This window comes from Dendrobates tinctorius, unplaced genomic scaffold (genome assembly GCF_039654945.1).
Source record: "Dendrobates tinctorius isolate UK_male_01 unplaced genomic scaffold, ASM3965494v1 ptg000020l, whole genome shotgun sequence".
Taxonomy (NCBI): domain Eukaryota; kingdom Metazoa; phylum Chordata; class Amphibia; order Anura; family Dendrobatidae; genus Dendrobates; species Dendrobates tinctorius.
Genome location: NW_027361688.1, coordinates 3,468,522 through 3,496,369, shown reverse-complemented (window position 1 = coordinate 3,496,369; position 27,848 = coordinate 3,468,522). Strand labels below are relative to the sequence as shown.

General features: G+C 46.6%; 1 protein-coding gene across 1 annotated transcript; it reads right to left on the bottom strand.

Moving 5' to 3' along the window:
- Positions 1–221: 221 nt before the first annotated feature.
- Positions 222–25,536, bottom strand: AKR1B1 (aldo-keto reductase family 1 member B). Its single transcript, XM_073567494.1, has 10 exons — positions 25,378–25,536; positions 24,043–24,210; positions 23,767–23,883; positions 2,243–2,320; positions 1,877–1,999; positions 1,636–1,742; positions 1,357–1,438; positions 1,173–1,256; positions 974–1,056; positions 222–441 (listed from the first exon to the last, which is right to left on the bottom strand). The coding sequence occupies exons 1-10, from the start codon at positions 25,447–25,449 to the stop codon at positions 399–401; spliced, it is 957 nt and encodes a 318-aa protein (XP_073423595.1). The 5' UTR covers positions 25,450–25,536; the 3' UTR covers positions 222–398.
- Positions 25,537–27,848: the final 2,312 nt, after the last annotated feature.

The following is a 27,848-nucleotide window of genomic DNA, read 5'->3' as shown; positions in this document are numbered from 1 at the left end:
CTGGAGTATAATACAGGAGGTAACTCAGGATCAGTAATGTAATGTATGTACACAGTGACTGCACCAGCAGAATAGCGAGTGCAGCTCTGGAGTATAATACAGAATGTAACTCAGGATCAGTAATGTATGTACACAGTGACTGCACCAGCAGAATAGGGAGTGCAGCTCTGGGGTATAATAAGGACCAGTAATGCACTTTAAGATGTTACTGGAGGCAGGAGACTGGTAGATTACACTGGTTTATTGTATACTCTACATTACAGGAAGCTGCAGATAATGGAGTGCAGGATGGGCTCAGATGATTCTATGATATCTGTGCCGCAATACTAGAAATAACAAAATACTAGAAAAAGGCAACAATGACTGATCACAACCGTGGCTTTCCCAGCAGAGCGCTCTTAAAACTCCACGTTGAACGGATAGTCCCGGTGTTTCTTGGCTCTGTGAGACGAGAGAGAAAAAAAAAAAGTTAGCCATTTCTGAGCTCGAACATTGTCTTCTACAATGAGGCCAAAATTAAATCTATGGTGCTGTCACTTTAAGGGGATCGATCTCTGCTCCTGTTGGGAAGAAAGCTTAAGGCGCCGCCTGAGACAGGGATACTGTCATGTGACTGCACCCAAACTGCTGATTTAGATACATCCGATGCCCTGAGCAGCCAAGTGACTGTGATGGCACCATATAAGTGGATGCGGTTGCTAAGCATCCTGTCCTAGCAACCACAGCTGCTTATATGGTGTCATCACACAAGGTCCATAGCAACCAGTCAATTGTCAGTCGTATCCCATCTGCTTCTTACACTGACCAATGGGGTCAGGAAGGCGGCTACTCCTCAGAGAAAAGGGGCTGGGGGTGGGTGGGCTTGTGGAGGTCCACTGTCCCGGTTACTAGGAAGATCAATGCATAGCGACAGCCTAATACAGAGGTTCCTACTGTCATGTAAAAAAGTTTGCTCGGTTTTAGGTTGACTTACGATGTTAAGGCACAGACCCTCCACCCCCGATCAAAGCTGGAAATGTCCTTCATCTCTTCTGGGGTCAATTGGAAGTCAAACACCTAGAAATACAGAACGACAAATCAGCGAGATGGATAGCAGAACAGTGAGCGCAGCTCTGGAGTACAATACAGGATGCAGAGGATACATTTTTTTTCTCTTTTATTCCAGCTTATACCTGGAAGTTCTCTTCGATGCGTTCAGCGGTCACAGACTTCGGGATGACGACTACGTTCCTCTGGATATGGTAGCGGATCAGGACCTGTGGGGATTAAGTCACCGTGTCTGGTGATATAACGCTTCTCTGTAGGAATCTTATTATTGCACCAGCAGTCTGGACAATAGATGTCACACCCCAGTACCTGGGCAGCTGTTTTCTTATGGCTGGCAGCAATGTTTTTGATTTTTGGTTCATCTAGAAGGGATGGGTCCTCAGGTTTGGCCCTGAAATAAAAAACAAAAAACAAAAAAACAAACCAGATAATGATAATAAAGTCAGCACTTCCCATCGTCACCACTTGGGGAAGCTCACTGCAGTGCCATCACCTCCACTGTACAGTTGTAGTGCAGTGAGCGCCATCTAGTGGCAGCAGCAGATATAACGCTGCATTTAGATCCCCTTTCCATCTGATTTTACTGACCAGGGCCGATCTGGAGATCCCAGGGGGCTGTACGCTGTGACGGCGATGTCTTTGGATTGACAATACTCGATGAGTTTATTCTGGGTCAGGTACGGATGACATTCAATCTGTAATACAAGTCAATTCCTTCCTTAAAGGGTGAAGTACTTTTGCCTCTTATGGATCAAACACTTCCAAAAATGAAAAATCAGGACAGTGAATTTTTTTTTTTCTTTTCTTTACAAAAACCCTCATCACCTACCTGGTTCACCGCCGGCTTGTACTTCAGACCCTGCTTGTTCAGCAGCTGCTCTATTTGGCTGTGGTTAAAGTTAGAGATTCCTATGGCTTTGACCAAGCCGGCATCCACGAGCTCCTCCATACCCTGAGGGCAGAGAGGAACGCAAGGGGGAAGTGTCATTAGTCGGGACGCCCGTACTCAGGAAGACTCCACGTAGTACGTAGACCACCAGCCATCTGATAATTCACCCTGCAATGCTAAATTTCCCCTGTAGAAGGCGCTGCAGGTAAACTGTCTGTCTCGCCTTAGCAAGAAGAATTAGTTTTAGCTCGGTCATTTGTGTATAAAACGGTTGGTCTCATCATACCCAGCGGGGTATTACCTTACCTCCCATGCGGTCAAGAAGTGGGTATCACTGGGTATCACCAGCCCCTGCTCATCAACGGGGAAAAACGAATCTCCAGCCTGAAAGAGGAAATCACATGTTTCTGATACATTGCGCCAAACTCACAGAATAGGGCAGATAGAAGTCTGCTACTGCAGCCACCACTAGAGGGAGCTCACTACAAACATCTATACAGCCACCACTAGAGGGAGCTCACTATATACAGATCTATACAGCCACCACCAGAGGGAACTCACTACATACAGATCTATACAGTCACCACTAGAGGGCGCTCGCTACATACAGATTTATACAGACACCACTAGAGGGAGCTCGCTAAATACAGATTATACAGTCACCACTAGAGGGAGCTCACTATAGACACACATACAGCCACCACTAGAAGGAGCTCACTACATACAGATTTATATATACAGCCACCACTAGCGGGAGCTCATTACATACAGATTTATACAGACACCACTAGAGGGAGCTCACTACATACAGATTTATACAGTCACCACTAGGAGGAGTTCACTACATACACATTTATACAGTCACCACTAGGGGGGAGTTCACTACATACAGATTTATACAGTCACCACTAGAGGGAGCTCACTACATACAGATTTATATAGTCACCACTAGAAGGAGCTCACTGCATACAGATTACACAGCACCACTAGAGGGAGCTCACTACATACAGATGTGAAGTACAGTATTCAGATGTACGGGACATCTTGTTCTTTAGACTCCATTTTTGTGCTTGTGATGCCATTTTGTTGTTTATGAGTTAAATTTTGTAACTTAACTAGATGAAAGTTCACGGCTGTTATGAAACCAGACTGTTCCAGCTTGTACAAGATATGAGATGAGACCCTAAAAGAATGTGCTATTGTTCTATATTCTACGTCATGCAGCTGGGGACATATTCTGATTTTCTTGCAATACTATTGGCTTAAATGTATTACGATTCTATTGGTAGCTGTATACTTTGCATAATTAAGCAGAATGCTATGTAATGTGAGATTCAGTAAAGGGTCTCAGTGATCTGCCTCGATCCTCCCGTACAGAGACCCCCGTCTCCGTGTGGTCATTCCCAGTTGCTAGCAACGCCCTGTAAATTAATTTGGAAATCACTGGCTCAACCGTGAAGGGTTAATTTAGCCCCACCTCAACAGTCTTGGCGCCCCCCCCCCCCCCCCCCCCTGTTCTGTACTGTTCAGACTGACCGTTGGTGTGGTTTTCCTGTGCTTGTTGCTGCAAAGAGGATCTGAGGTTTGTCCCCATGGTGGTGTGATTCATGGGTGGAATCATATAAAGGTGCAGTCCCGTTGGGGGCCCAGTGCTCGAACCGTACCTCATAAGGGACGGACACCCCAGATTGGCCAGTGATTGTGACTCTCTTTATAGTCAAAATATCCTGAATTCACTGTTACTAGTCAGGCGTGGTCATGTGATCGAAGATGGGTAGGATACGTAACTCAGGTGTATATATATATATATATATATATATATCCAGAGGTGTCCGGAGGGATAGTCTGAGACGCCCTCCTCCTTTCACTGAGTACCGCGAATTTTGGGCAATCCCAGGAGGGGGATTATTGACCCTGTGGAACAAACGGAGACGGCTGCTCCAGTATTGTGCACAACTGAAGTAAGGATATTTAGCTCTAAAGGAGAGAATTATGTTTCTGTGGAAGAAAAAGAAAAGTTTGGAATTGTGTGAAGGATCAGATACTGTTAGTCTTATGATTCAAAGACGAGGAAAGAAATGTGTCAGGAATGCAGGAAAAATATTTTCGATTCTGGGATTTCCTAAGGGCGGGAGGCTACAGTCTACGCTATAGGATGAAGGAGTTAAAAGGTTGATTGATGATGATTACTTAAAAGGCGCTGAGGAATTCCGTGGCTTGGCACATGAATTGTATAATGAAGGTTATGTGGAAATTGAACAGCAAGTGAATTCTGATTGTTTCTGTTACTGCTATGTTGAAGAAGGAAAAATTGTCTATATTATGGCAAAGACAGAATGTATTGTGGTTCAAGAAAGTGACTGTGCTGTGAGGAAGTGATTGGTTACGAAGGAACTAAGATTGATATTAATGTGTCAGGGAAATAGTTAAAAGTGATGATTTGAAAGAGGTCTCCCTGCTAGATGACAATTGTACAAGGAGACCGAGAGTCGCAGCCCCCACCTTTTCTTTGTTAAACGCTCACAGTATCTCTTATGAGCCACCGCAGAAGAATTTAACCCGTCTGTTCAGCGTACAGAAAAAAAAACAAAAAAAACACACAGCCCTTCAGCCCACACAGCAAACTCTCGCCCCCCCTTCCTCGACTTCAGCTAGTGGGAACCCTGCTCCTCAGCCCCTCCCTGCTAATTCTCGTTACTGCTCAGTTCGTGATCTCTCCCACATGTCCTGTAAATTTACTAGGGGCAGATTAATTATCACAGTTCCGCTCCAGAATACAATTCCAAGATGATGGTCAGATGGTTTTTTTTTTTGTTATAAAATCCCTATGTAGATGAAGACAGTGAGGAAATTTGTATTTTGCATGCCTTTCCCACAGTTATGATGGCTCTGATAGGCTCAGATCCATCCCCAATATTTCCTGAGGATCAATGACTCACCCCATACCTCTCAGAGATACCATCTAAACTCTGGTAAAAAAAAAATGGCCAAATGATATAGGGAAAATGCCCGTAGAACCAGTAAAAGTGTTTCTCAAACCTGGTGCCTAATCCTCATACTCTTTTGTCCCAAATACCCCAGGATGCTGCTTGGTTTACAGTTATTGATCTTACCAATGCCTTCTTTAGCATTCCGTTACACCCAGACTGCCAGTGTCTATTTGCCTTCATTTATCAGGGACAACAGTTAACATGGACAGTTATGCCACAAGGGGCCCAAAACAGTCCCAACCAGTTTGCAAAAAAAAAAAAAAATATGAGGTGTCTTTTGCCATTGCTGCCATTGGTAGCCTCCTTAAGCATCTGGCAGCACTGAACTGTCGGGTTTTGGCCTCGAGACTTCAGTTCTGCCTTGGTCAAGTGATGTTCTTGGGTCACTGTCTCCTTCAGGGTGCCAGACACCTCGCAGAAGAAAAATAGCCGTCAGCTCCCTTCCTTTCCCAAAAGATGAAACTGAACTCCAGCGTTTTCTTGGACTATGTACCTACTGTCGTCAGTGGATACCGGATGCATCCCGCATAATGCAACCCCTTTACATTGCCTTGAAAGGCGATATAATGAAATATAATAAAAAATGGCAGTGATGAGGATTACCTCCAACATGATTGTTCCCAACTTCTGACTGAAGAAACAGCTACTCCACCAAATGTCAGTGAGAACCCACTCCCAAATCCTGATCTGGTGTTATACACGGACGGTTCAAGATATGCTGACGAGTTTGGTAGATTCCACACGGGATACGCTGTTACCACAGAGGACACTGTAGAGCACGCAGCTGCACTCCCACCCTCAGTCAGTACAAGAAGCAGAACTCCAGGCTCTGTCTACTGCATGTACTTTGGCCAAGAACAGACGCGCTAATATATACACGGACTCACAGTATGCATTTGGTATTGCTCATGATTTTGGTGCTCTATGGGCCAATCGAGGGTTTATTGCTACTGCCGGAACCCCAGTGAAAAATGCTGAAGCTGTTAAAACCCTCATGGACTCGATCAAATTACCTACTCAGGTGGCCATTATCAAAGTTAAGGCGCACGGTCCTAGGAACAGTCCACAGACTGTTGGCAACACATTTGCGGATATGCAAGCAAAAGCCGCCGCTCTCTTACCCGTTGAACCAACCATACCAGCTATGGTGAACACACGCTCTCAGCGTAAACAGTTACAAGAAGCACTGACCCTACAAGAACCTGAGGATCTACAACAGACTGAAGTTTTCTGTCGGACCCCACAAGACCGCTTAATGACGATGCAGAGAATGTCTCCAAAGGAAGAGGTGAAGCAATGGAAGACTGATGGGGCACGAATGGATAATGGTCTCTGGAAAAAGGACCGACTCGTGTGTCTCCCTAAGCGGATGTACCCTGCTATTGCCACATGGGCACATGGACCTACACATCGAGGAAAGAATCAGGCCCTCGCACTGGTGCAAAAATTCTACTGGGCCCCGGTTCTCCAGTTGGCCGGAAGCATTCCCTGTTACCAATATGACTGCAAAAACCACAGCGAAGAAACTGGTGATGGAAGTTATATGCAGATATGGGGTTCCAGAAGTTGTTGATATCAAGGTCCAGCCTTTTGTTCTCATGTGTACCAAGAAGTTCTAACAATGCTTAGATCCACTGTTGCCCTCCATACTCCGTACCACCCACAAACCAGTGGGAAAGTTGAGAGGCTGAATGGCACACTGAAGGGACAATTGACCAAAATGATGCAGGAGACTACAGCTCCATGGCTAGAGCTCCTACACATTGTACTCTACCATATCCGTACTACCCCTATTGTAAAACATGGCCTGTCCCCATATGATATTGTTTGGTGCTAGGCCACCAGTTGCAAATTTCCAGCTTCAGCAGTTATCAGAAGAGACTGACCGTGCTGTTCAATGTGTTATTCAGCTTAGTAAAAATCTTGCTAACACCCATGTTCTAGTTTCTTCTTCTCTTCCAGATTCAGCAGAAACCGACACCTGTCATAACCTGAAGCCTGGTGATTTGGTAGTCGTGAAAAGGCATGTCAGGAAGCACGGACTAGAACCCTTGTATGACGGTCCCTGTGAAGTCCTCCTCATCACCTAACAAGCCAATCGCAAATGAAGGGGCATAATGTTTTGGTTTTTCGCATTTTTTATATTATTGGTAACCGCATGGGACAGCCTAAATTCCCCAACGTCCTTGAATAATAAGTTTATACAACATCATGAAAAATTACTGAGAGATTTGTTGGACAATTCCCAGTCTCTGGCAGACTGTTGGATTTGCACGTATTCACCAGTGTCAGCCACAATCATCCCCTTTTTGGCTATCCCTGTTCCACCAGAGGAGTTATTTGCTTGGACTGACTGTTCTGACACCTTCGCTAATAATGCCACAGATAATGCTAAATTATGGAATTTAACTGTTGGTATACCTATTGTGGGATGGGTGGGATACCCCTGGTGACAAGGTAACCTTTCAGGAAGTAATACGCAACTTCAATATTTGGCCTACAAAGGAGGGGCATGTGTCCCTAAGAATAAGACTAGTTAACCAATCTAGGGCAAGTTCCAACGTATGTCTACAAGTCAGTTTCAATGTAACTTCACACTCTACTGACGCTTTCAAACCAATGTTGCTAAAAAGAAGGTTACATAACACATCATGGGAATATTCTAATTTGTTTCCCCAGGGTTCTAACGAAACCTGTGCCAGTATCCCTGGCAATATATCTTGTAATGAGTCCTCTGAATATGTGCCAGGAACCCCCACTTGTGGAAATCCCGATGTAGGGGATTGTAGTCCTTTAGAGCAATCTCCAGCTTGGTGTATGCATCTGCGTTCATAGACTTAGCTCATAGATTGGTACTGCAACATTCAGCCCTATGGGATTTACCTGATGACATGTTCTGGGTATGTGGAGACAATGCTTATAAATGGTTGCCAGTAGGGGTAAGAGGTACTTGCACTCTGGGTCGCCTGACCCCGGCCACCTTTGTTATTCCGAACAGTTGGATACACAGGCTATACCCAAACATACATTATACAAAAGAGCTGCGGACAATTCACCCCGCCCTTCAGGGAGACCACATATAGTACAGATGAGTGTGGCCAATAAAATTGTCAGTTCTATTTTCATTTACCCTATGATTACACAAATATGGGATAAATTGGTTAGGGCCACAGACTATCTAGATGATCAAATTTGGGATATATTGGACATACTTAATATTACTGTTGCTGTCCAAAATCAACTTATTATAGTCACTAATCAACATCCTATAGTGCTGGACTAGTTAACAGCAGCACAAGGTGGTGTCAGGTCATTGGACCCGCTTGCTGTCATTATATAGATCCTAACAGTACTATGAAGTTGAAGTTAGAAGATATTCAAAGACTCAGATCAATACGATAAAGACAATGATCGTCATAAGGACAGTTGGTGGTCAGACACCTTCTCCTTTCTCAATCCAGCCAATTGGTTTAAGGGAATTGGGGGCTGGGATCTTACAGAGCTTGTTACACATTGCTACCTATATCCTTGTTGTATATGTGATACTAAAACTTGTTCTTCGGTGTATTTCTGTATGTATTAGGAAATTCTACACTAAGACAGCTAATGATACCAAAGGTGTCGTTGCCCCTGCTCTTCTCTGTACCGATCTCAAAAGGCTACTTGATGAAGATGTTGAAGCCAAGCACATGGCTACCTACAAAAGATCCCCACCACCATGATCAAAAATTGTTATTCGTGAATTGTAGTATACAGGGGGGACGGGTGCGCCGCGACAGCCATGACTGGTAACACGGCATCAGCCATGTGAAGACCAGTACCCCTCAAGCTTATGGCTTGGGATAGCACCTCTGATGCTGCATATGTGTTATCAAAATTTATCTAGGGGGGGAATTGTGAAGTACAGTATTCAGATGTACGGGACATCTTGTTCTCCAGACTCCATTTTTGTGCTTGCGATGCCATTTTGTTGTTTATGAGTTAAATTTTGTAACTTAACTAGATGAAAGTTCACGGCTGTTATGAAACCAGACTGTTCCAGCTTGTACAAGATATGAGATGAGACCCTAAAAGAATGCGCTATTGTTCTATATTCTACGTCATGCAGCTGGGGACATATTCTGATTTTCTTGCAATACTATCGGCTTAAATGTATTACGATTCTATTGGTAGCTGTATACTTTGCATAATTAAGCAGAATGCCATGTGAGATTCAGTAAAGGGGCTCAGTGATCTGCCTCGATCCTCCCGTACAGAGACCCCCGTCTCCGTGTGGTCATTCCCAGTTGCTAGCAACGCCCTGTAAATTAATTTGGAAATCACTGGCTCAACCGTGAAGGGTTAATTTAGCCCTACCTCAACACAGATTATACAGTCACCACTAGGAGGAGTTCACTACATACAGATTTATACAGTCACCACTAGAGGGAGCTCACTACATACAGATTTATATAGTCACCACTAGAAGGAGCTCACTGCATACAGATTATACAGCCACCACTTGGGGGGAGTTCACTACATACAGATTTATACAGCCTCCACTAGAGGGAGCTCACTACATGCAGATTTATACATCCACCACTAGAGGGAGCTCACTACATACATATTTATATATACAGCCACCACTAACGGGAGCTCATTACATACAGATTTATACAGACACCACTAGAGGGAGCTCACTACATACAGATTACACAGCACCACTAGAGGGCGCTCACTATATACACATAACTGCCACCACTAGGGGGAGCTCACTACATATAGATTACACAGTCACCATTGGGGGAGCTCACTATATACAGATGTATACAGCCACCACTAGAGGGAGCTCACTATATACAGATTTATACAGCCACCACTAGAGGGAGCTCACTATATACAGATTTATACAGCCACCACTAGAGGGAGCTCACTATATACAGATTTATACAGCTACCACTGGAGGGAGCTCACTACATACAGATTTATACAGTCACCACTAGGGGGGGGGCTCACTACATAGATTTATACAGCCACCACTAGAGGGCGCTCACTACATACAGTGTCGAGGTAGCTATTTAGGGAGGGCTAAATTAACCCTTCACGGTTGAGCCAGTGATTTCCAAATTATTCCAGTGTTGCTAGCAACTCAAATGACCACACAGAGACTGGGGTCTCTGTACGGGAGGATCGAGGCAGATCACTAATCCCCTTTATTTTAGTCACATCTTTTATAATCTTTTGCTTAATTATGCAAAGTTCTCAACTACCAATAGCATCATGGTAATACTTCATTTTATAAGCCAATAATATTGCAAGAAAACCGGAAACTACATATATGTCCGTATCCAAATAGAAAGTAGTATAATGGCATATTCTTCAGAGTTTAACATTCCCACCTCCCTTATCTTTGCACCTGATGAGAACAATCTGGTTTCATGCCAGCCCATGCCAATTACAAAAATTTATCTTACAGCAACAAAAACGGAGAAACGAAACCTTACATTGAAATGGATAAAACAAAAATTCAACTCTGATTTTAGTATTAACCCTTAACATTCCCCCCTAAAAAATTTTAACACATATGCAGCATCAGAGGTGCTATCCCAAGCTAACAGCTTGAGGGGTACTGGTCTTCACGACTGATGCCGTGTTACCAGTCATGGCTGTCGCGGCGCACCCGTCCCCCCTGTATACTGCAGTTCACGAATAACAATTTTTGATGATGGTGGTGGGGATCTTTTGTAGGTAGCCATGTGCTTGGCTTCAACATCTTCATCAAGTAGCCTTTTGAGATCGGTGTAGAGAAAAGCAGGGGCAACGACGCCTTTGGTATCATTAGCTGTTTTGGTGCAGAATTACCTAATACATACAGAAATACACCAAAGAACAAGTTTTAGTATCACATATACAACAAGGATACAGGCAGCAATGTGTAACAAGCTTTGTAAGATCCCAGCTATCCAGCCCCCAATTCCCTTAAACCAATTGGCTGGATTGAGAAAGGAGAAGGTGTCTGACCACCAACTGTCCTTATTACAATCATTGTCTTTATCGTATTGATCTTTGAGTCTTAGAATATCTTCTAACTTTAACTTCTACCAATAATAATAATAAATAATAATATGGAAAATGCGAAAAAACAGAACATTATGTCCCTTCCTTTGCTATTGGCTTGTTGGGTGATGAGAATTTGATAGGGACCGTCATACAAGGGTTCTAGTCCGTGGTTCCTGACATGCCTCTTCACAACTACCAAATCACCAGGCTTCAGGTTATGACAGGTGTCGGTTTCTGCTGAATCTGGAAAAGAGAAAACTAGAACATAGGTGTTAGCAAGATTTTTACTAAGCTGAATAACACATTGAACAGCACGGTCAGTTTCTTCTGATAACTGCTGGGGCTGGAAATTTGCAACTGGGGGCCTAGCACCAAACAATATCTCATATGGGGACAGGCCATGCTTTACAATAGGGGTAGTACGAATATGGTATAGTACAATGTGTAGGAGCTCTGGCCATGGAGCCGTAGTCTCCTGCATCATTTTGGTCAATTGTCCCTTCAGTGTGCCGTTCAACCTCTCAACTTCCCCACTGGTTTGTGGGTGGTACGGAGTATGGAGGGCTACAGTGGATGCAAGCATTGTCAGAAGTTCTTAGTAGACATGAGAAGAAAAGGCCGGACCTTGATCACTTTCAACAACTTCTAGAATCCCATATCTGCATATAACTTACATCAACAGTTTCTTCGCTGTGGTCTTTACAGTCATGTTGGTAACAGGGAATGTTTCCAACTGGAGAACTGGGGCCCAGTAGAATTTTTGCACCAGTGCGAGGGCCTGATTCTTTCTTTCTTTGATATATAGGTCCATGTGCCCATATGGCAATAGCAGGGTACATCCGCTTAGGGAGACACACAAGTCGCACCTTTTTCCAGAGACCATTATCCATTCGTGCCCCATCAGTCTTCCATTGCTTCACCTCTTCCTTTAGAGACATTCTCTGCATCGTCATTAAGCGGTCTCGCGGGGTCCAACAGAAAACTTCAGTCTGTTGTAGATCATCAGGTTCTTGTAGGGTCAGTGCTTCTTGTAACTGTTTACGCTGAGAGCATGTGGTCACCATAGTTGGTATGGTTGGTTTAACGGGTAAAAGAGCGGTGGCTTTTGCTTGCATATCCGCAAATGTGTTGCCAACAGTCTGTGGACTGTTCCTAGGACCGTGCGCCTTAACTTTGATAATAACACCTGAGTAGGTAATTTGATCGAGTCCATGAGGGTTTTAACAGCTTCAGCATTTTTCACTGGGGTTCCGGCAGTAGTAATAAACCCTCGATTGGCCCATAGAGCCCCAAAATCATGAGCAATACCAAATGCATACTGTGAGTCCGTGTATATATTAGCGCGTCTGTTCTTGGCCAAAGTACATGCAGTAGACAGAGCCTGGAGTTCTGCTTCTTGTACTGACTGAGGGTGGGAGTGCAGCTGCGTGCTCTACAGTGTCCTCTGTGGTAACAGCATATCCCATGTGGAATCTACCAAACTCGTCAGCATATCTTGAACCATCCGTGTATAACACCAGATCAGGATTTGGGAGTGGGTTCTCACTGACATTTGGTGGAGTAGCTGTTTCTTCAGTCAGAAGTTGGGAACAATCATATTGGAGGTAATCCTCATCACTGCCATCCTTCCTTATAGTTCATTATACCGTCTTTCAAGGCGTTGTAAAGGGGTTGCATTATGCGGGATGCATCCGGTATCCACTGACAATAAGTGCATAAGAAAACGCTGGAGTTCAGATTCATCTTTTGGGAAAGGAAGGGAGCTGACAGCTATTTTTCTTTCTTCTGCGAGGTGTCTGACACCCTGAAGGAGACAGTGACCCAAGAATATCACTTGACCAAGGCAGAACTGAAGTCCCGAGGCCGAAACCCAACAGTTCAGTGCTGCCAGATACTTTAAGGAGGCTAACAGTGGCAGCAATGGCAAAAAAGACACCTGCTCATATTTTTTGCAACCTGGTTGGGACTGTTTTGGGCCCCTTGTGGCATAACTGTCCATGTTAACTGTTGTCCCTGATAAATGAAGGCAAATAGACACTGGCAGTCTGAGTGTAACGGAATGCTAAAGAAGGCATTGGTAAGATCAATAACTGTAAACGAAGCAGCATCCTGGGGTATTTGGGACAAAAGAGTATGAGGATTAGGCACCAGGTTTGAGAAACACTTACTGGTAGAGTTGAGTGAAACGGGTCGAAAAATTTCAAAAGTCGACGACTTTTGGCAAAGTCGGGTTTCATGAAACGAAACCCGACCCTAGGATGAGGTCGGCCACGAGGTCGGCGACTTACGCACCAAAGTCGCGTTTCAAAAGTTTGTTTAGCGCTCTTTCAGCCAATCAGGATCCACAGACACTGTGGCCAACGTGATGACATAGGCAGGGGTCACCACCATCTTTCAGAAGGGCATGCAAGTGATTGGCTTGCTTTGGTGGGCGTCACAGGGGGTATAAAAGGGCGTGCACGCCGACCGCCATCTTACTTCTGCCGATCTCAGTATAGGGAGAGATTGCTGCTGATTCTGTAGGGAGAGCGTTAGGCAGGGAAGAAGACAAAAAAACTGCTTCTGCAGCTAGCGATTTGGCCTGCACAACACACCAGTCACTGTGTGTGCAGTGCAAGGGGAGGCTATATAGTGGTGTATCAGTGGTGTTGGTTGTTGGGCTGCCTTCTAAGGCTTCCTGACATCCCTGCATTGCTGTTTACCCACTGCTCCGCAAACTGCTTTTTTAAAAGCAATCCCAATTTTTTTTTTTTGTCCTGCTGAGAAGAAAAAAAAAAACTGCTTCTGCTGCTAGCGATTTGGCCTGTACAACACACCAGTCACTGTGTGTGCAGTGCAAGGGGAGGCTATATAGTGGTGTATCAGTGGTGTTGGTTGTTGGGCTGCCTTTTAAGGCTTCCTGACAGGCTGGCATTGCTGTTTACCCACTGCTCTGCAAACTGCTTTTTTAAAAGCAATCCAATCTCCCTTATCCTCTAGTCACTTTTGTCACAGCTGTGCCATCGAGCCTGTGACATAGCGCTCAGATATCAGTGGGCCTCACACAATCCAAAAGTGTCCAGTGTCCACAAGTGTGTGCAGAAATTCAAAATCTCACTTATCCTCTAGTCACTTTGGTCACAGCTGTGCCATCGAGCCTGTCACATAGTGCTCAGATATTCATTGGGCCTCACACAATCCAAAAGTCTCCAGTGTCCACAAGTGTCTGCAGAAATTCAAAATCTCCCCTGTCCTATAGACACCTTGTACCTTGTTTTACATTACTATATAGTTTGTTAGATTTTGTCTACATTTCTACCAAAAATGAGGAAGGCTGGTGGAAGAGGCTGTGGAATTGGGCGGGGGTTGGCAGCTGGTAATGATGGTGTTGGTGGTGGATCTGATGGTAGTGGCAAGAGCAAAATAGGACCGAATGCAGGAGGTGTTGAGCCTGCGTCATCGTCTGGCTACATAAGGCCTCGAACGCTTAGTTTTCTAGGAGTTGGCAAACCGCTTTTAAAGCCAGAGCATCAGGAAAAAGTTTTGTCTTACATTGCTGACTCAGCCTCCAGCTCTATCGCCTCCTCTTCTTCAGTTGTAAAAAGGAAAAGCACTGAGTCGTCATTGGAGGCTCATGTTCATGAACCACACCTTTCCTTGTGCCCTTCACCCCAACCAAGATTGAAGGATGACGCAGGCCATACTACTGATTACTCCATGGAGCTGTTTTCACATACCATGCCTGGATTATCAAGTCAAATGGTGAATTACCCAGGCCAAGATGAATCTGACATGGAGTGCACTGATGCACAGCCGCTGATGGATGATTCTGCTGGTACATTCACTCAGAGCACTACATTGTCCTCGCAGTGTACAGAGCCAGATTCTGACCCTGATGAGACTCAGGTGCCCCTTCCCGCACACTATACCACCATACACGGTGACACAGAGGAAGGTGCACATGACATAGAAGAGGAGGTGATGGATGACCCAGTTGTTGACCCAGATTGGCATCCATTGGGGGAAGAGGGTGCTGCTTCCAATAGCTCAGATGAGGAGCATCCACAGCAGACATCGACATCGCAACAGCTGTTATCTGGCAGGCCCGGAGCACTCCAAAGACAGGTTCCAAATATCAAAAGAGTTGCTGGACAGCTTGTCCAGAGGGTCAAAAGATCACAGCGTGCTAGGCCGCAAAATGTCTGCCAAAGTAGGAAGAGTGCAGTGTGGCACTTTTTTGACCAAAATCCTCATGATCAGGCCAAGGTTATCTGTAAGAAGTGCGCAAAGACCTTTAGCCGAGGGAAAAATCTGAAAAATTTGAATACCAGTTGCATGCTTAGACATTTAACCAGCATGCACTTGCAAGCGTGGACACAACACCAAACCTCAAGTGCCACATGTGCAACTGATCACAACGAAGGTAGTCAGCAACGCTACATTGTTTCCCCCACTGTAAGCCCACCGGTTAGCACAGCAGCAAATGTTGAGGTGTCGTTGCAAGGCCACAGCAGTCAGGGAATCCCACTGTTATATCAACGAAAGACTGATTCTAGGCCATCAGAAAGAACACCAACTCCATCACCAACATCAACCCTCTCTCAGTCCGCCCTGTCCACCGCTACTTCCACCATATGCAGCTCTCAAGTCCAGCTCACCCTCCCAGACACTATGAGTAGGTCAAGAAAGTACTCAGTCTCTCATCCGCGTACACTGGGTTTGAACGCCCACATTGCCAAACTAATCTCGTTTGAGATGATGCCCTTTCGGTTGGTGGAAAGCACAGCTTTCCGCGAACTCATGGCCTATGCAGTACCACGCTATGACCTACCCAGTTGCCACTTCTCTCGCAAAGCCATCCCAGCCCTCCACCATCATGTGAAAGACCGCATTGTCCATGCACTCAAGCAGTCAGTGAGCGGAAAGGTGCACCTCACAACTGATGCATGGTCCAGTCGGCATGGCCAGGGCCGTTACGTGTCCATCACTGCACACTGGGTTAATGTGGTGGATGCAGGGTCCACAGGGGACAGCGGTGGTGGGACAGTGCTGCCTAGCCCACGGTATAGGAAACAGTTGGCTGTAGGCGTTCGACCCTCCTCCTCCTCCAGAAGCGAAAGCTCGTCCACAGAGCGCAGTCGTACGAGCACTCCATCTGCAGCTGCCACTGTTGCACACGATGTGTCCCCCTATCGAGCAGCTAGTGGAAAGCGTCAGCAGGCTGTGTTGCAGATGATGTGTTTGGGCAACAGACACACCGCCGAGGTGCTGGCCGAGTACTTGAAGCGACAAACTGAGTCATGGCTGGGCAGTGTACATCTCGAGGCAGGCAAGGTAGTTAGTGATAACGGCCGTAATTTTGTGGCAGCCATAGCCCTTTCAAAACTCAGCCATATACCTTGCTTGGCTCACACCTTGAACCTGGTGGTGCAGTGCTTCCTCAAAAATTATCCGGAGTTAACAGCCCTGCTCCAGAAGGTGCGAAGACTGTGCGCGCACATCCGCCGGTCACCTGTACACTCTGTTCGTATGCAGAAGCTGCAGCGATTGCGCCACCTTCCCAACCACCGCCTCATTATCGACATTGCAACAAGGTGGAACTCCACCCTGCACATGGTGGAGCGGCTGTGCGAGCAGAGGCAGGCCATAATGCATTTGTGGGAGGATACACGGCCAGGCACTTTGAGAGCAGACATGGAGTTGACAGGTGTGCAGTGGTCGAAGCTGAAAGACCTCTGTAAAGTCCTTCAGTGTTTTGAGGAATGCACACGGCTGGTAAGCGCAGACGACGCCATCCTAAGCATGAGCATCCCACTTATGCGTCTGCTCATGCAAACTTTGACGCACCTTAAGGAGCAGGTGTCTGCAGCCAATGTTGATGAGGAGGAAGAGGAGGGAATCCTTGATGACATTCAGCCATTGTCTGCTCAGGGACCTCTCCTGGATGAGGTGGAGGAAGAAGAGGAGGAGGATGATGGGGATGATTACTTAAGGGAGGAGGATGCATCTCGTGGGGCAAGTGAAAATGTTGGCGTGGCAAGGTCTGGTACAGGGTTTGTGCGTGACTGGAGGGATGTGGATTTGCCAGAAAGTGCTCCTCCACCCAGCACTCGCAGTGCATCATTGACACCGGGAACATTGGCCCACATATCAGATTATGCCTTGCAGATCCTAAAAAGGGACCAAGCATTGCCAAAATGATGAACGATGACGACTACTGGTTGGCCAGCATCCTGGATCCACGCTATAAAGGCAAATTACAAAACATCATGCCACAGGAGAACCTTGACCTAATATTGGCTAATAAACAAGCAACTCTGGTAAATCGTTTGCTTGAGGCATTCCCAGCACACAGCAGCGGTGATGGTTCTCACACGAGCCGTACGGGCCGGGGGCAGCTTGGCAGAGGTGTTCGTGGTGCACACAGCAGAAGTGGCGTTGGAGACAGGGGTTTCATGACAATGTTGTGGACTGATTTTTCAAGTACCGCTCACACAACTGGTAATACTGCATCGATGGAAAGTGACAGGAGACAGCAGTTGTCAACTATGGTTACAAACTACTTTTCCTCCCATATCGATGTTCTCCCACACAGGTCATTCCCCTTTGACTATTGGGCCGCTAAACTGGACACCTGGCCTGAATTGGCACAATATGCCTTACAGGAGCTCGCTTGCCCAGCTGCAAGTGTGCTATCGGAAAGAGTCTTCAGTGCAGCTGGATCAATCCTGACAGAAAAAAGGACCCGTCTGTCAACCCAAAATGTGGATGATCTAACCTTCATTAAAATGAACCATGCATGGCTTTCCAAGGATTTTGTCCCACCTTCCCCTGATGACACATAGGGTGACAGAAAAATGGCTTGCTTTGGTCCACCTCTTCCTGGGACTTGACCTATTTCACCTTTTGCATCAGCTGAATGTCCAACATCAACATATACCACTTTCTAAAACTCCCTAACTGTGCTGCCTCCCCCCCCCCCATGGCCGGGGACACCACCTAGCGCACGACACCGTGCGAGTGCCGTTGCCCTGGACAGGTGGGTAGGCCGACTCTTGGGCGCGGGCACAGGGTCCTTCATAGTGCAATCAAGTGTCTGACGGTGGTGGTGCACACCCGCCATCAGACACACCGCCGTACTATGAGGGGCCCAGTGCCAGTACCGACGCCCACGAGTGGGCCCCCCTTGCTTGGGCAGGGCCCCAGCATTTGCAATCTGTACCTCTCCCTGCTCCTCCGCTGTGTAGTCTGGGCAGTCAAATCCATACTGTGCCTGACACCGTCTGAGCCTGCCTCCTGATGTATAGACATATATTTTGAATGTGTACGCTATCCATACATGTTATCCGGGGAAACGGTACCCTTTCTAACCTTTGTGCAATCACGTGCAATCCATACTGGGCCTAACACCGTCTGAGCCTGCCTCCTGATGTATAGACATATATTTTGAATGTGTACGCTATCCATACATGTTATCTGGGGATACGGTACCCTTTCTAACCTTTGTGCAATCACGTGCAATCCATACTGGGCCTAACACCGTCTGAGCCTGCCTCCTGATGTATAGACATATATTTTTAATGTGTACGCTATCCATACATGTTATCTGGGGATACGGTACCCTTTCTAACCTTTGTGCAATCACGTGCAATCCATACTGGGCCTAACACCGTCTGAGCCTGCCTCCTGATGTATAGACATATTTTGAATGTGTACGCTATCCATACATGTTATCTGGGGATACGGTACCCTTTCTAACCTTTGTGCAGTCCATACTGGGCCTAACACCGTCTGAGCCTGCCTCCTGATGTATAGACATATTTTGAATGTGTACGCTATCCATACATGTTATCTGGGGATACGGTACCCTTTCTCACCTTTGTGCAATCACATGTAATCCATACTGGGCGTGAGAACGGCTGGCGAGCTGTTAAGCAAGCTACAGCACCTGTGGTTTGCACACGTAAGTTTTTCATTTTTTCAGGAATGACGGTTAGGCCTAATTCCGGAACTGCGGTTGACCTGCACTTACTGGGAAATCATTGTTCACGGGTAATAATTGTAATCAGTGATCCCCATCACTAACGTTGTTCAGCGGGTTATCTGCACCTGTAAGCGACAAACGCTGGCCTTTTCAGTGTAGCGCACATGCAGCCACGGACACGTAAGGGCATGACACACCAGTTATTGGCCAATCTCATGTGCCAGAGCCTCACGTGTCCCTCTAGTAAGCCGGACTCGGACCGCGGGGCATGACGGAGTCTCGTTCGTTAACGGAATTAAGCTTGCAATGTGTGCATCTGTTCTGTAGCTGGCATGGTTGAGGCTTCCCAGGTGGAGTCGAATTTAACCGTAGGCTCCACTCCTGGTGGTGCCCTTCTGGACATTCCTTTAAGGTTCAGCTTTGCAACCATACTGCCCACGTAAAACAAACACTTTGCCTTCATGAACGCTGTTTGGAGGGTCATGACTCGTGGGAATAACGCCGCCCAATCAGTTAACCTGCTAGAGATCATTCGTTGCTCCCAAGCATGACATCACACTCCCTAGGAAGAAGGTAATGCCACTGTGGCGACCGTACTCCTGGGGGCGACACAAGTGCACTGATGCCCAGCCACTGCTCGATGAATCTGCTGGTACATTGACCCAGACCACTACATTCCCCTCGCACGCTACACGGCCTGAATCTGACCCTGATGAAATTCAGGTTACCCTTCCCATATACAGTTCCATCTTACACGGTGACAAAGAGGAAGCTGCAGATGAAAGTGCAGGTTCGGCCCACCCGCCATCAGACACACCACCGTACTTTCAGGGGCCCTGTGCCAGTGCCGTCGCCAACGAGTGGGCCCCCCTGCTTGCCCAGGATCACAGCACTTGCAAAGTTGAAATACTGTGCAGTGAGATGGAAGATGGGGACGACGAGGAGTCCAGACAGGTACAGGGATTCCCTAGCGAGGAGACTTATTTGATTGTTTTCAATGTTGGGACAGCAATTTTTGGGGAGCACTATACTCTGGAGAATGATAGATGGGGCCCACCATACACTGGAACATTCCAAAGGTGGACATCAGACACTGGAGCAGCATTTACAGGGCCCATTATACACTAGAGCATTAGAAACGGGGCCCATTATGTTTGGAGCATTATTTGGGCCCATAAGACAGTGGAGCTTCATCCATGGGGACCAACATATACTGTAGCATTATGTGGAGCTCATCATATACTGTTTCAAACATTATATGGGACCAATGATTCTATATGGAGAAATAGATGGGCCTCGTCATGAGATGTAAAAAGTGAGGTATTTTTCATTGTACTATACCGCTATTTCTCTGCCGTATCGGAGCATGATGAGTTGTGGTATGTGTTAAAGGGGCGCTCTTTCGCCCAGGGCACATGAAAACCTGCAGCCAGCCCTCCCCCCCCCCACAACCTTAGCCAAATAACCCCCATTTTTCAGTGCGTAACTTGTATTATGAAGTTAATTAAGGTTGACAAGCTTAAGTAAGAAGAATTGATGCTTTTGGCATTCAAATGGGCACTGTAAGTGTGTTTCCTGTCCTCCTCTCACTGCCGACTTTTATTCCCCATTGACTTACATTGGGTTTCGTGTTTCGGGACGACCCCGACTTTTCCCTATAATCGGACGATCTTGCTCGACCCGACTTTTGGAAAAGTCGGGTTTCACGAAACGAAACGCGACCCTAAAAAACCAAAAGTCGCTCAACTCTACTTACTGGTTCTACGGGCATTTTCCCTATATCATTTGGCCCTTTTGACAAGATTTTAGATAGTATCTCTGAGAGGTATGGGGTGAGTCATTGATCCTCAGGCAATATTGGGGGTGGATCTGAGCCTATCAGGGCCATCATAACTGTAGGAAGGGCATGCAAAATACAGATTTCCTCACTGTCTTCATCTACATAAGGATTATATAACGAAAAAAAAAAAACCATCTGACCATCATCTTGGAATTGTATTCTGGAGCGGAACTGTGATAATAAATCTGCCCCTAGTAAATTTACAGGACATATGAGATTACAAACTGAGCAGTAACGAGAATTAGCAGGGAGGGGCTGAGGAGCAGGGCTCCCACTAGATGAAGTCTGAGGGGGGGGGCAGAGTTTGCTGTGTGGGCTGAAGGGCACACTGTGTGCTCGCAGCTGCGGTGGGGGCTAGAGGCTGCTGTTTGCTCTTTTTTTTCCTCTCTCCCTCCTGAACAGAGCAGGTTAAAGTCTGAAAACTTTTTTTTTTTCCTCTGGAGCAGGTAAATGGAAGGGGTGGCTACTCATAACCACTAGCAATAACGGGGACTAAGGCTGGCGGCAGATGATAATAGGTGCCGTTAGCAGAGGTGGGGGCTGCAACTCTCGGTCTCCTAGTGCCACAATTATAACAGACCTCTCTCCACTGAGGATTAGTAACTACACATACAGCACAGATCCACCCGGCAGGATCATAGGGTGGGGGCATACTGAGTTTCGGTAGTCCAGGATACATCGGTGCCTTAGGGTTAAAGGGCACAGAGCTTACAATCGGGAGGAGGCTTGATTTCCTGGGGAGGGACCTTATCATCTAGCAGGGAAACTTCTTGTTTCAAATCATCACTTTTAACTATTTCCCTGACACATTAATATCAATCTTAGTTCCTTCTTTAATCAATTACATTCTCATACCACAGTCACTTTCTTGAACCATAAAACATCCCGTCCCTGTCATTAGACAATTTTTCCTTCTTCAACATAGCAGTAACAGAAACAATCAGAATTCACTTTCTGTTCAATTTCCACATAACCTTCATTATACAATTCATGTGCCAAGCCACGGAATTCCTCAGCGCCTTTAAGTAATCATCATCAGTCAACCTTTTAACTCCTTCATCCCATAGCGTAGGCTGCAACCTCCCGCCCTTAGGAAATCCCAGAATCGAAAATATTTTTCCTGCATTCCTGACAGATTTCTTTCCTCGTCTTTGAATCATAAGACTAACAGTATCTGATCCTTCACACAATTCCAAACTTTTCTTTTTCTTCCACAGAAACATAATTCTCTCCTTTAGAGCTAAATATCCTGACAAATTGTGCACAATACTGGAGCAGCCATCTCAGTTTGTTCCACAGGGTCAACCCCCTCTGGGAAGCCCAAAATTCGCGGTACTCAGTGAAAGGAGGAGGGCGTCTCAGACTAACCCTCCGGACACCTCTGGTTATATATATATCTTTCTATATATACCTGAGTTACATATCCTACCCAGTCTTCGATCACATGACCACGCCCAATACTAATAATGACCAGGAATTCAGGATATTTTGACTATAAAGAGAGTCACAATCACTGGTCAATCCGGGGTGTCCGTCCCTTATAAGGTACGGTTCGAGCACTGGGCCCCCAACGGGACTGCACCTCTTTATGATTCCACCCATGAATCACCCCACCAGGGGACAAACCTCAGATCCTCTTTGCAGCAACAAGCACAGGAAAACCACACCAACGGTCAGTGTGAACAGTATAACTGCCAACTTACCGTGGCTGGGGGGGGGTGGTGATCAATCCCAATTTCCCAACACCTGTGTCCGCTCCGAGGGTCCTTTGTCTTGTTGTCCTCCGGGGGCAGAGGCATCCCTATTCAGTGGCCCCACTGTCGAGGTAGCTATTTAGGGAGGGCTAAATTAACCCTTCACGGTTGAGCCAGTGATTTCCAAATTATTCTAGTGTTGCTAGCAACTCAAATGACCACACGGAGACTGGGGTCTCTGTACGGGAGGATCGAGGCAGATCACTAAGCCCCTTTATTTTAGTCACATCTTTTATAATCTTTTGCTTAATTATGCAAAGTTCTCAACTACCAATAGCATCATGGTAATACTTCACTTTATAAGCCAATAATATTGCAAGAAAACCAGAAACTACATATATGTCCGTATCAAAATAAAAAGTAGTATAATGGCATATTCTTCAGAGTTTAACATTCCCACCTCCCTTATCTTTGCACCTGATGAGAACAATCTGGTTTCATGCCAGCCCATGCCAATTACAAAAATGTATCTTACAGCAACAAAAACGGAGAAACGAAACCTTACATTGAAATGGATAAAACGAAACTTCAACTCTGATTTTAGTATTAACCCTTAACAGATTTATACAGCCACCACTAGAGGGCGCTCACTACATACAGATTTACACAGCCACCACTAGAGGGCACTCACCTCATAGTTATACAGTCACCACTAGGGGGGGCTCACTACATAGAGTTATACAGTCACCACTAGTAGGAGCTCACTACATACATATTATACAGCCACCACTAGAGGGAGCTCACTACATAGTTATACAGTCACCACTAGAGGGAGCTCACTACATATAGATTACACAGTCACCATTGGGGGGAGCTCACATTATACATCTAGCTCAGTGGAGTTGGTGGCTGCAGGTAGTTCATTTTATCACTGATCTCAGTTTAGAAGAGTAGAGAAAGAGGAGCGTCTCCGCTCTATGAAGATATAAGCAGCACATTTTGGGCTATTGTTGAAACACTGGAAGTCACTTGTTTCTTAAAGGGGTTGTCCGACCTTAAGGTACAAGTTTACAGTCACCCTTTAAGGCTCTCATTCCACAATTGAAGTCTGGATTAGGCCGGGGTCACACTTGCGAGAAACTCGCACGAGTCTCAATACCCGGCACTTGGACCGGAGCGCTCATCTGTATAGAAATACACGCAGCCGCACACTCCGGTCCTGACTGCCGGGTATTGAGACGCGAGACTCGTGCGAGTTTCTCGCAAGTGTGACCCCGGCCTGAGGAATATCCTTGAGACCGTACCTTAAATCCTGTTGGCCAATGCATAAGGTAGAGGTCCAGGTAATCAAGTTTCAGGGAAGAGAGGGTTTTTTCACAGGCTCCACGGACCAAGGACTTTTCATGAAATGTTGACCACAGCTTAAAAAAAAAAAAGTAACTTTTACAGTTTATGCAGTAACAGTGCCACCATTTTCTAGTTGGCCATGTTTGGTATTGCAGCTGAAGTAAATGGAGCCCAGACAACCATCCAGTGTAGATAGATCGTATTGTGCGGCCCTGACACCGGGCCGGAGTTACCTTGCTGGTGACGAACAGCTCCTCTCTCTTCAGCGTGCCGTCCTTGAACTTCTGCTGGATGCCTTCCCCGACCTCGCTCTCATTCTGGTAGACGAAGGCGCAGTCCAGATGCCGGTACCCGACCTCCAGCGCTTTCATCACGGCTGCTGTCACTTTTCCGGGCTCGGACTGCAATAAAGTAAAAATTGAAGGGGGGATTCCTGCCAGTAGTGTAGGAGCAGAGTACATGGGAGACTCTGCTGTGACTACTGGGGCGCTCTGCTCTGACTATGGGGGAGGGATGAGGAAGTCGCCGGGATGAACGAGCCCGTGGTGGCCCAGGAGAGGGGCCCACATGCCAAGCCTTCCCGAGCCCCCCCAACATGCGTGCTGTGTACTCTGGAGCAGCGATGACAAGGACCCCAGTGTTTCCCTGGCGCCTCACCAAGAGATAAGCAGGTTCAGCCGTGGAAAGTGGGTCATCGCTCCGGAGAAATCTCGCCCAAGCTGACCCTGTGCGGAGACTGAGGGTTTCGGGTTCTCCGAGACGGAGGACGCCCCTTCCCCGCTTATCATTTGACGTCACAAAACCGATCATGGGATCAGGTCCCCGAAAGCAGAAAATTCCCGGAAAATATAAGCTTTATGTAATAACAGCGTCCTAGCAGCCGCCCATAGCTGTCACTAACCTATCCATGACGGCACAGAAGTATTCACACCCCTCCAAGCAGGCAGTAGATATTGTAGATGGGGGGGTGTCCCCTTCCTGTGGTCGCCATCCGCGGCTACAACCGTCGTGCCCGGACACGGGGCCTCCAACATGGCAGCCAGAGGCAGGATGACCCCCCCCTCAGCAGCACTGTATAGGGGTCTCCCGCCTCACCCCCGGATTTCTTGCCGGGGAAGGGTCCCGGGGTCACAGGGGTGAACCCAAGGGTCAAGCAGGCCCCTTCACACCCATGAAGCGAGGAGTCTGGCCCCGCCATCACCCTGTAGACCCCGCGGGGGAGGGGATTAGATCGCTGCACCGGGGACTGATACAACGGTGAGTGGTAGAACTACAACTCCCAGCTGTGCACCTATGCCGCCATCACTGTGTGGCTATAGAGGGGAGTGACTGCACAGACTGTGGGGGGCGCAGTCACCGCCGGAGAGGCTGCAACAATGAAGGGTTAAACGGCAAATCGCGTCCAGTCCGACAGAGCCGCGATTAATCGCTGCGACTTTCCTACAGACCCGCGAGACAGAAGGAAACCACATCACGTGACGAGGAGTCTGCACCACTGAGAGACCCACAGCCGTGTGTAGAGGGAAGAAAGGGTTAACTACGGAGAGGTGGGACAGCCGCGACCTCACCTTCCATGTCCCCAGGCCGAGGATGGGCATCCTGGCCCCGGTACTGAGCGCCACACTCTCCGGTCCCTTCATCCTCGGCTGCCGCGCCACAGAGCACGCGCTGAGAGAACGGAGACGGCGCCCGCTGATTGGTGGGACAGAGAACAAGGCGGAGACTGAGCTGCGCATGCGCAAAGTAACAAGAGAGAACTTGTCTGGGTCGCCGAAAGATAACCATCGTGTCTACATAGCCAAACAGTGAAAATAGTGGTCCCCCATATCATGTGTACAGGGGGTAATCTAGAGGGCACAGTGTGATATATGATATATCTGCACCCCCATATCATATGTGTACAGGGGGTAATATAGAGGGCACAGTGTGATATATGATATATCTGCTCCCCCATATCATATGTGTACAGGGGGTAATATAGAGGGCACAGTGTGATATATGATATATCTGCTCCCCCATATCATATGTATACAGGGGGTAATATAGGGGGCACAGTGTGATATATGATATATCTGCTCCCCCCATATCATGTGTGTACAGGGGGTAATATAGGGGGCACAGTGTGATATATGATATATCTGCTCCCCCATATCATGTGTGTACAGGGGGTAATATAGGGGGCAGAGTGTGATATATGATATATCTGCTCCCCCATATCATATGTATACAGGGGGTAATATAGGGGGCACAGTGTGATATATGATATATCTGCTCCCCCATATCATGTGTGTACAGGGGGTAATATAGGGGGCAGAGTGTGATATATGATATATCTGCTCCCCCATATCATATGTATACAGGGGGTAATATAGGGGGCACAGTGTGATATATGATATATCTGCTCCCCCATATCATGTGTGTACAGGGGGTAATATAGGGGGCACAGTGTGATATATGATATATCTGCTCCCCCATATCATATGTGTACAGGGGGTAATATAGAGGGCACAGTGTGATATATGATATATCTGCTCCCCCATATCATATGTATACAGGGGGTAATATAGGGGGCACAGTGTGATATATGATATATCTGCTCCCCCCATATCATGTGTGTACAGGGGGTAATATAGGGGGCACAGAGTGATATATGATATATCTGCTCCCCCATATCATGTGTGTACAGGGGGTAATATAGGGGGCAGAGTGTGATATATGATATATCTGCTCCCCCATATCATGTGTACAGGGGGTAATATAGAGGGCACAGTGTGATATGTGATATATCTGCTCCCCCCATATCATATGTGTACAGGGGGTAATATAGAGGGCACAGTGTGATATATGATATATCTGCTCCCCCCATATCATGTGTGTACAGGGGGTAATATAGGGGGCAGAGTGTGATATATGATATATCTGCTCCCCCATATCATGTGTACAGGGGGTAATCTAGGGGGCACAGTGTGATATATGATATATCTGCACCCCCATATCATATGTGTACAGGGGGTAATATAGGGGGCACAGTGTGATATATGATATATCTGCTCCCCCATATCATGTGTGTACAGGGGGTAATATAGGGGGCAGAGTGTGATATATGATATATCTGCACCCCCATATCATGTGTGTACAGGGGGTAATATAGGGGGAACAGTGTGATATATGATATATCTGCTCCCCCATATCATGTGTACAGGGGGTAATCTAGGGGGCACAGTGTGATATATGATATATCTGCACCCCCATATCATATGTGTATAGGGGGCACAGTGTGATATATGATATATCTGCTCCCCCATATCATGTGTGTACAGGGGGTAATATAGGGGGCAGAGTGTGATATATGATATATCTGCACCCCCATATCATGTGTGTACAGGGGGTAATATAGGGGGAACAGTGTGATATATGATATATCTGCTCCCCCATATCATATGTGTACAGGGGGTAATATAGGGGGCACAGTGTGATATATGATATATCTGCACCCCCATATCATGTGTGTACAGGGGGTAATATAGGGGGCACAGTGTGATATATGATATATCTGCTCCCCCATATCATATGTGTACAGGGGGTAATATAGGGGGCACAGTGTGATATATGATATATCTGCTCCCCCATATCATGTGTGTACAGGGGGTAATATAGGGGGCACAGTGTGATATATGATATATCTGCACCCCCATATCATATGTGTACAGGGGGTAATATAGGGGGCACAGTGTGATATATGATATATCTGCTCCCCCATATCATGTGTGTACAGGGGGTAATATAGGGGGCAGAGTGTGATATATGATATATCTGCTCCCCCATATCATGTGTGTACAGGGGGTAATATAGGGGGCACAGTGTGATATATGATATATCTGCTCCCCCCATATCATGTGTGTACAGGGGGTAATATAGTGGGCACAGTGTGATATATGATATATCTGCTCCCCCATATCATATGTGTACAGGGGGTAATATAGGGGGCACAGTGTGATATATGATATATCTGCTCCCCCATATCATGTGTGTACAGGGG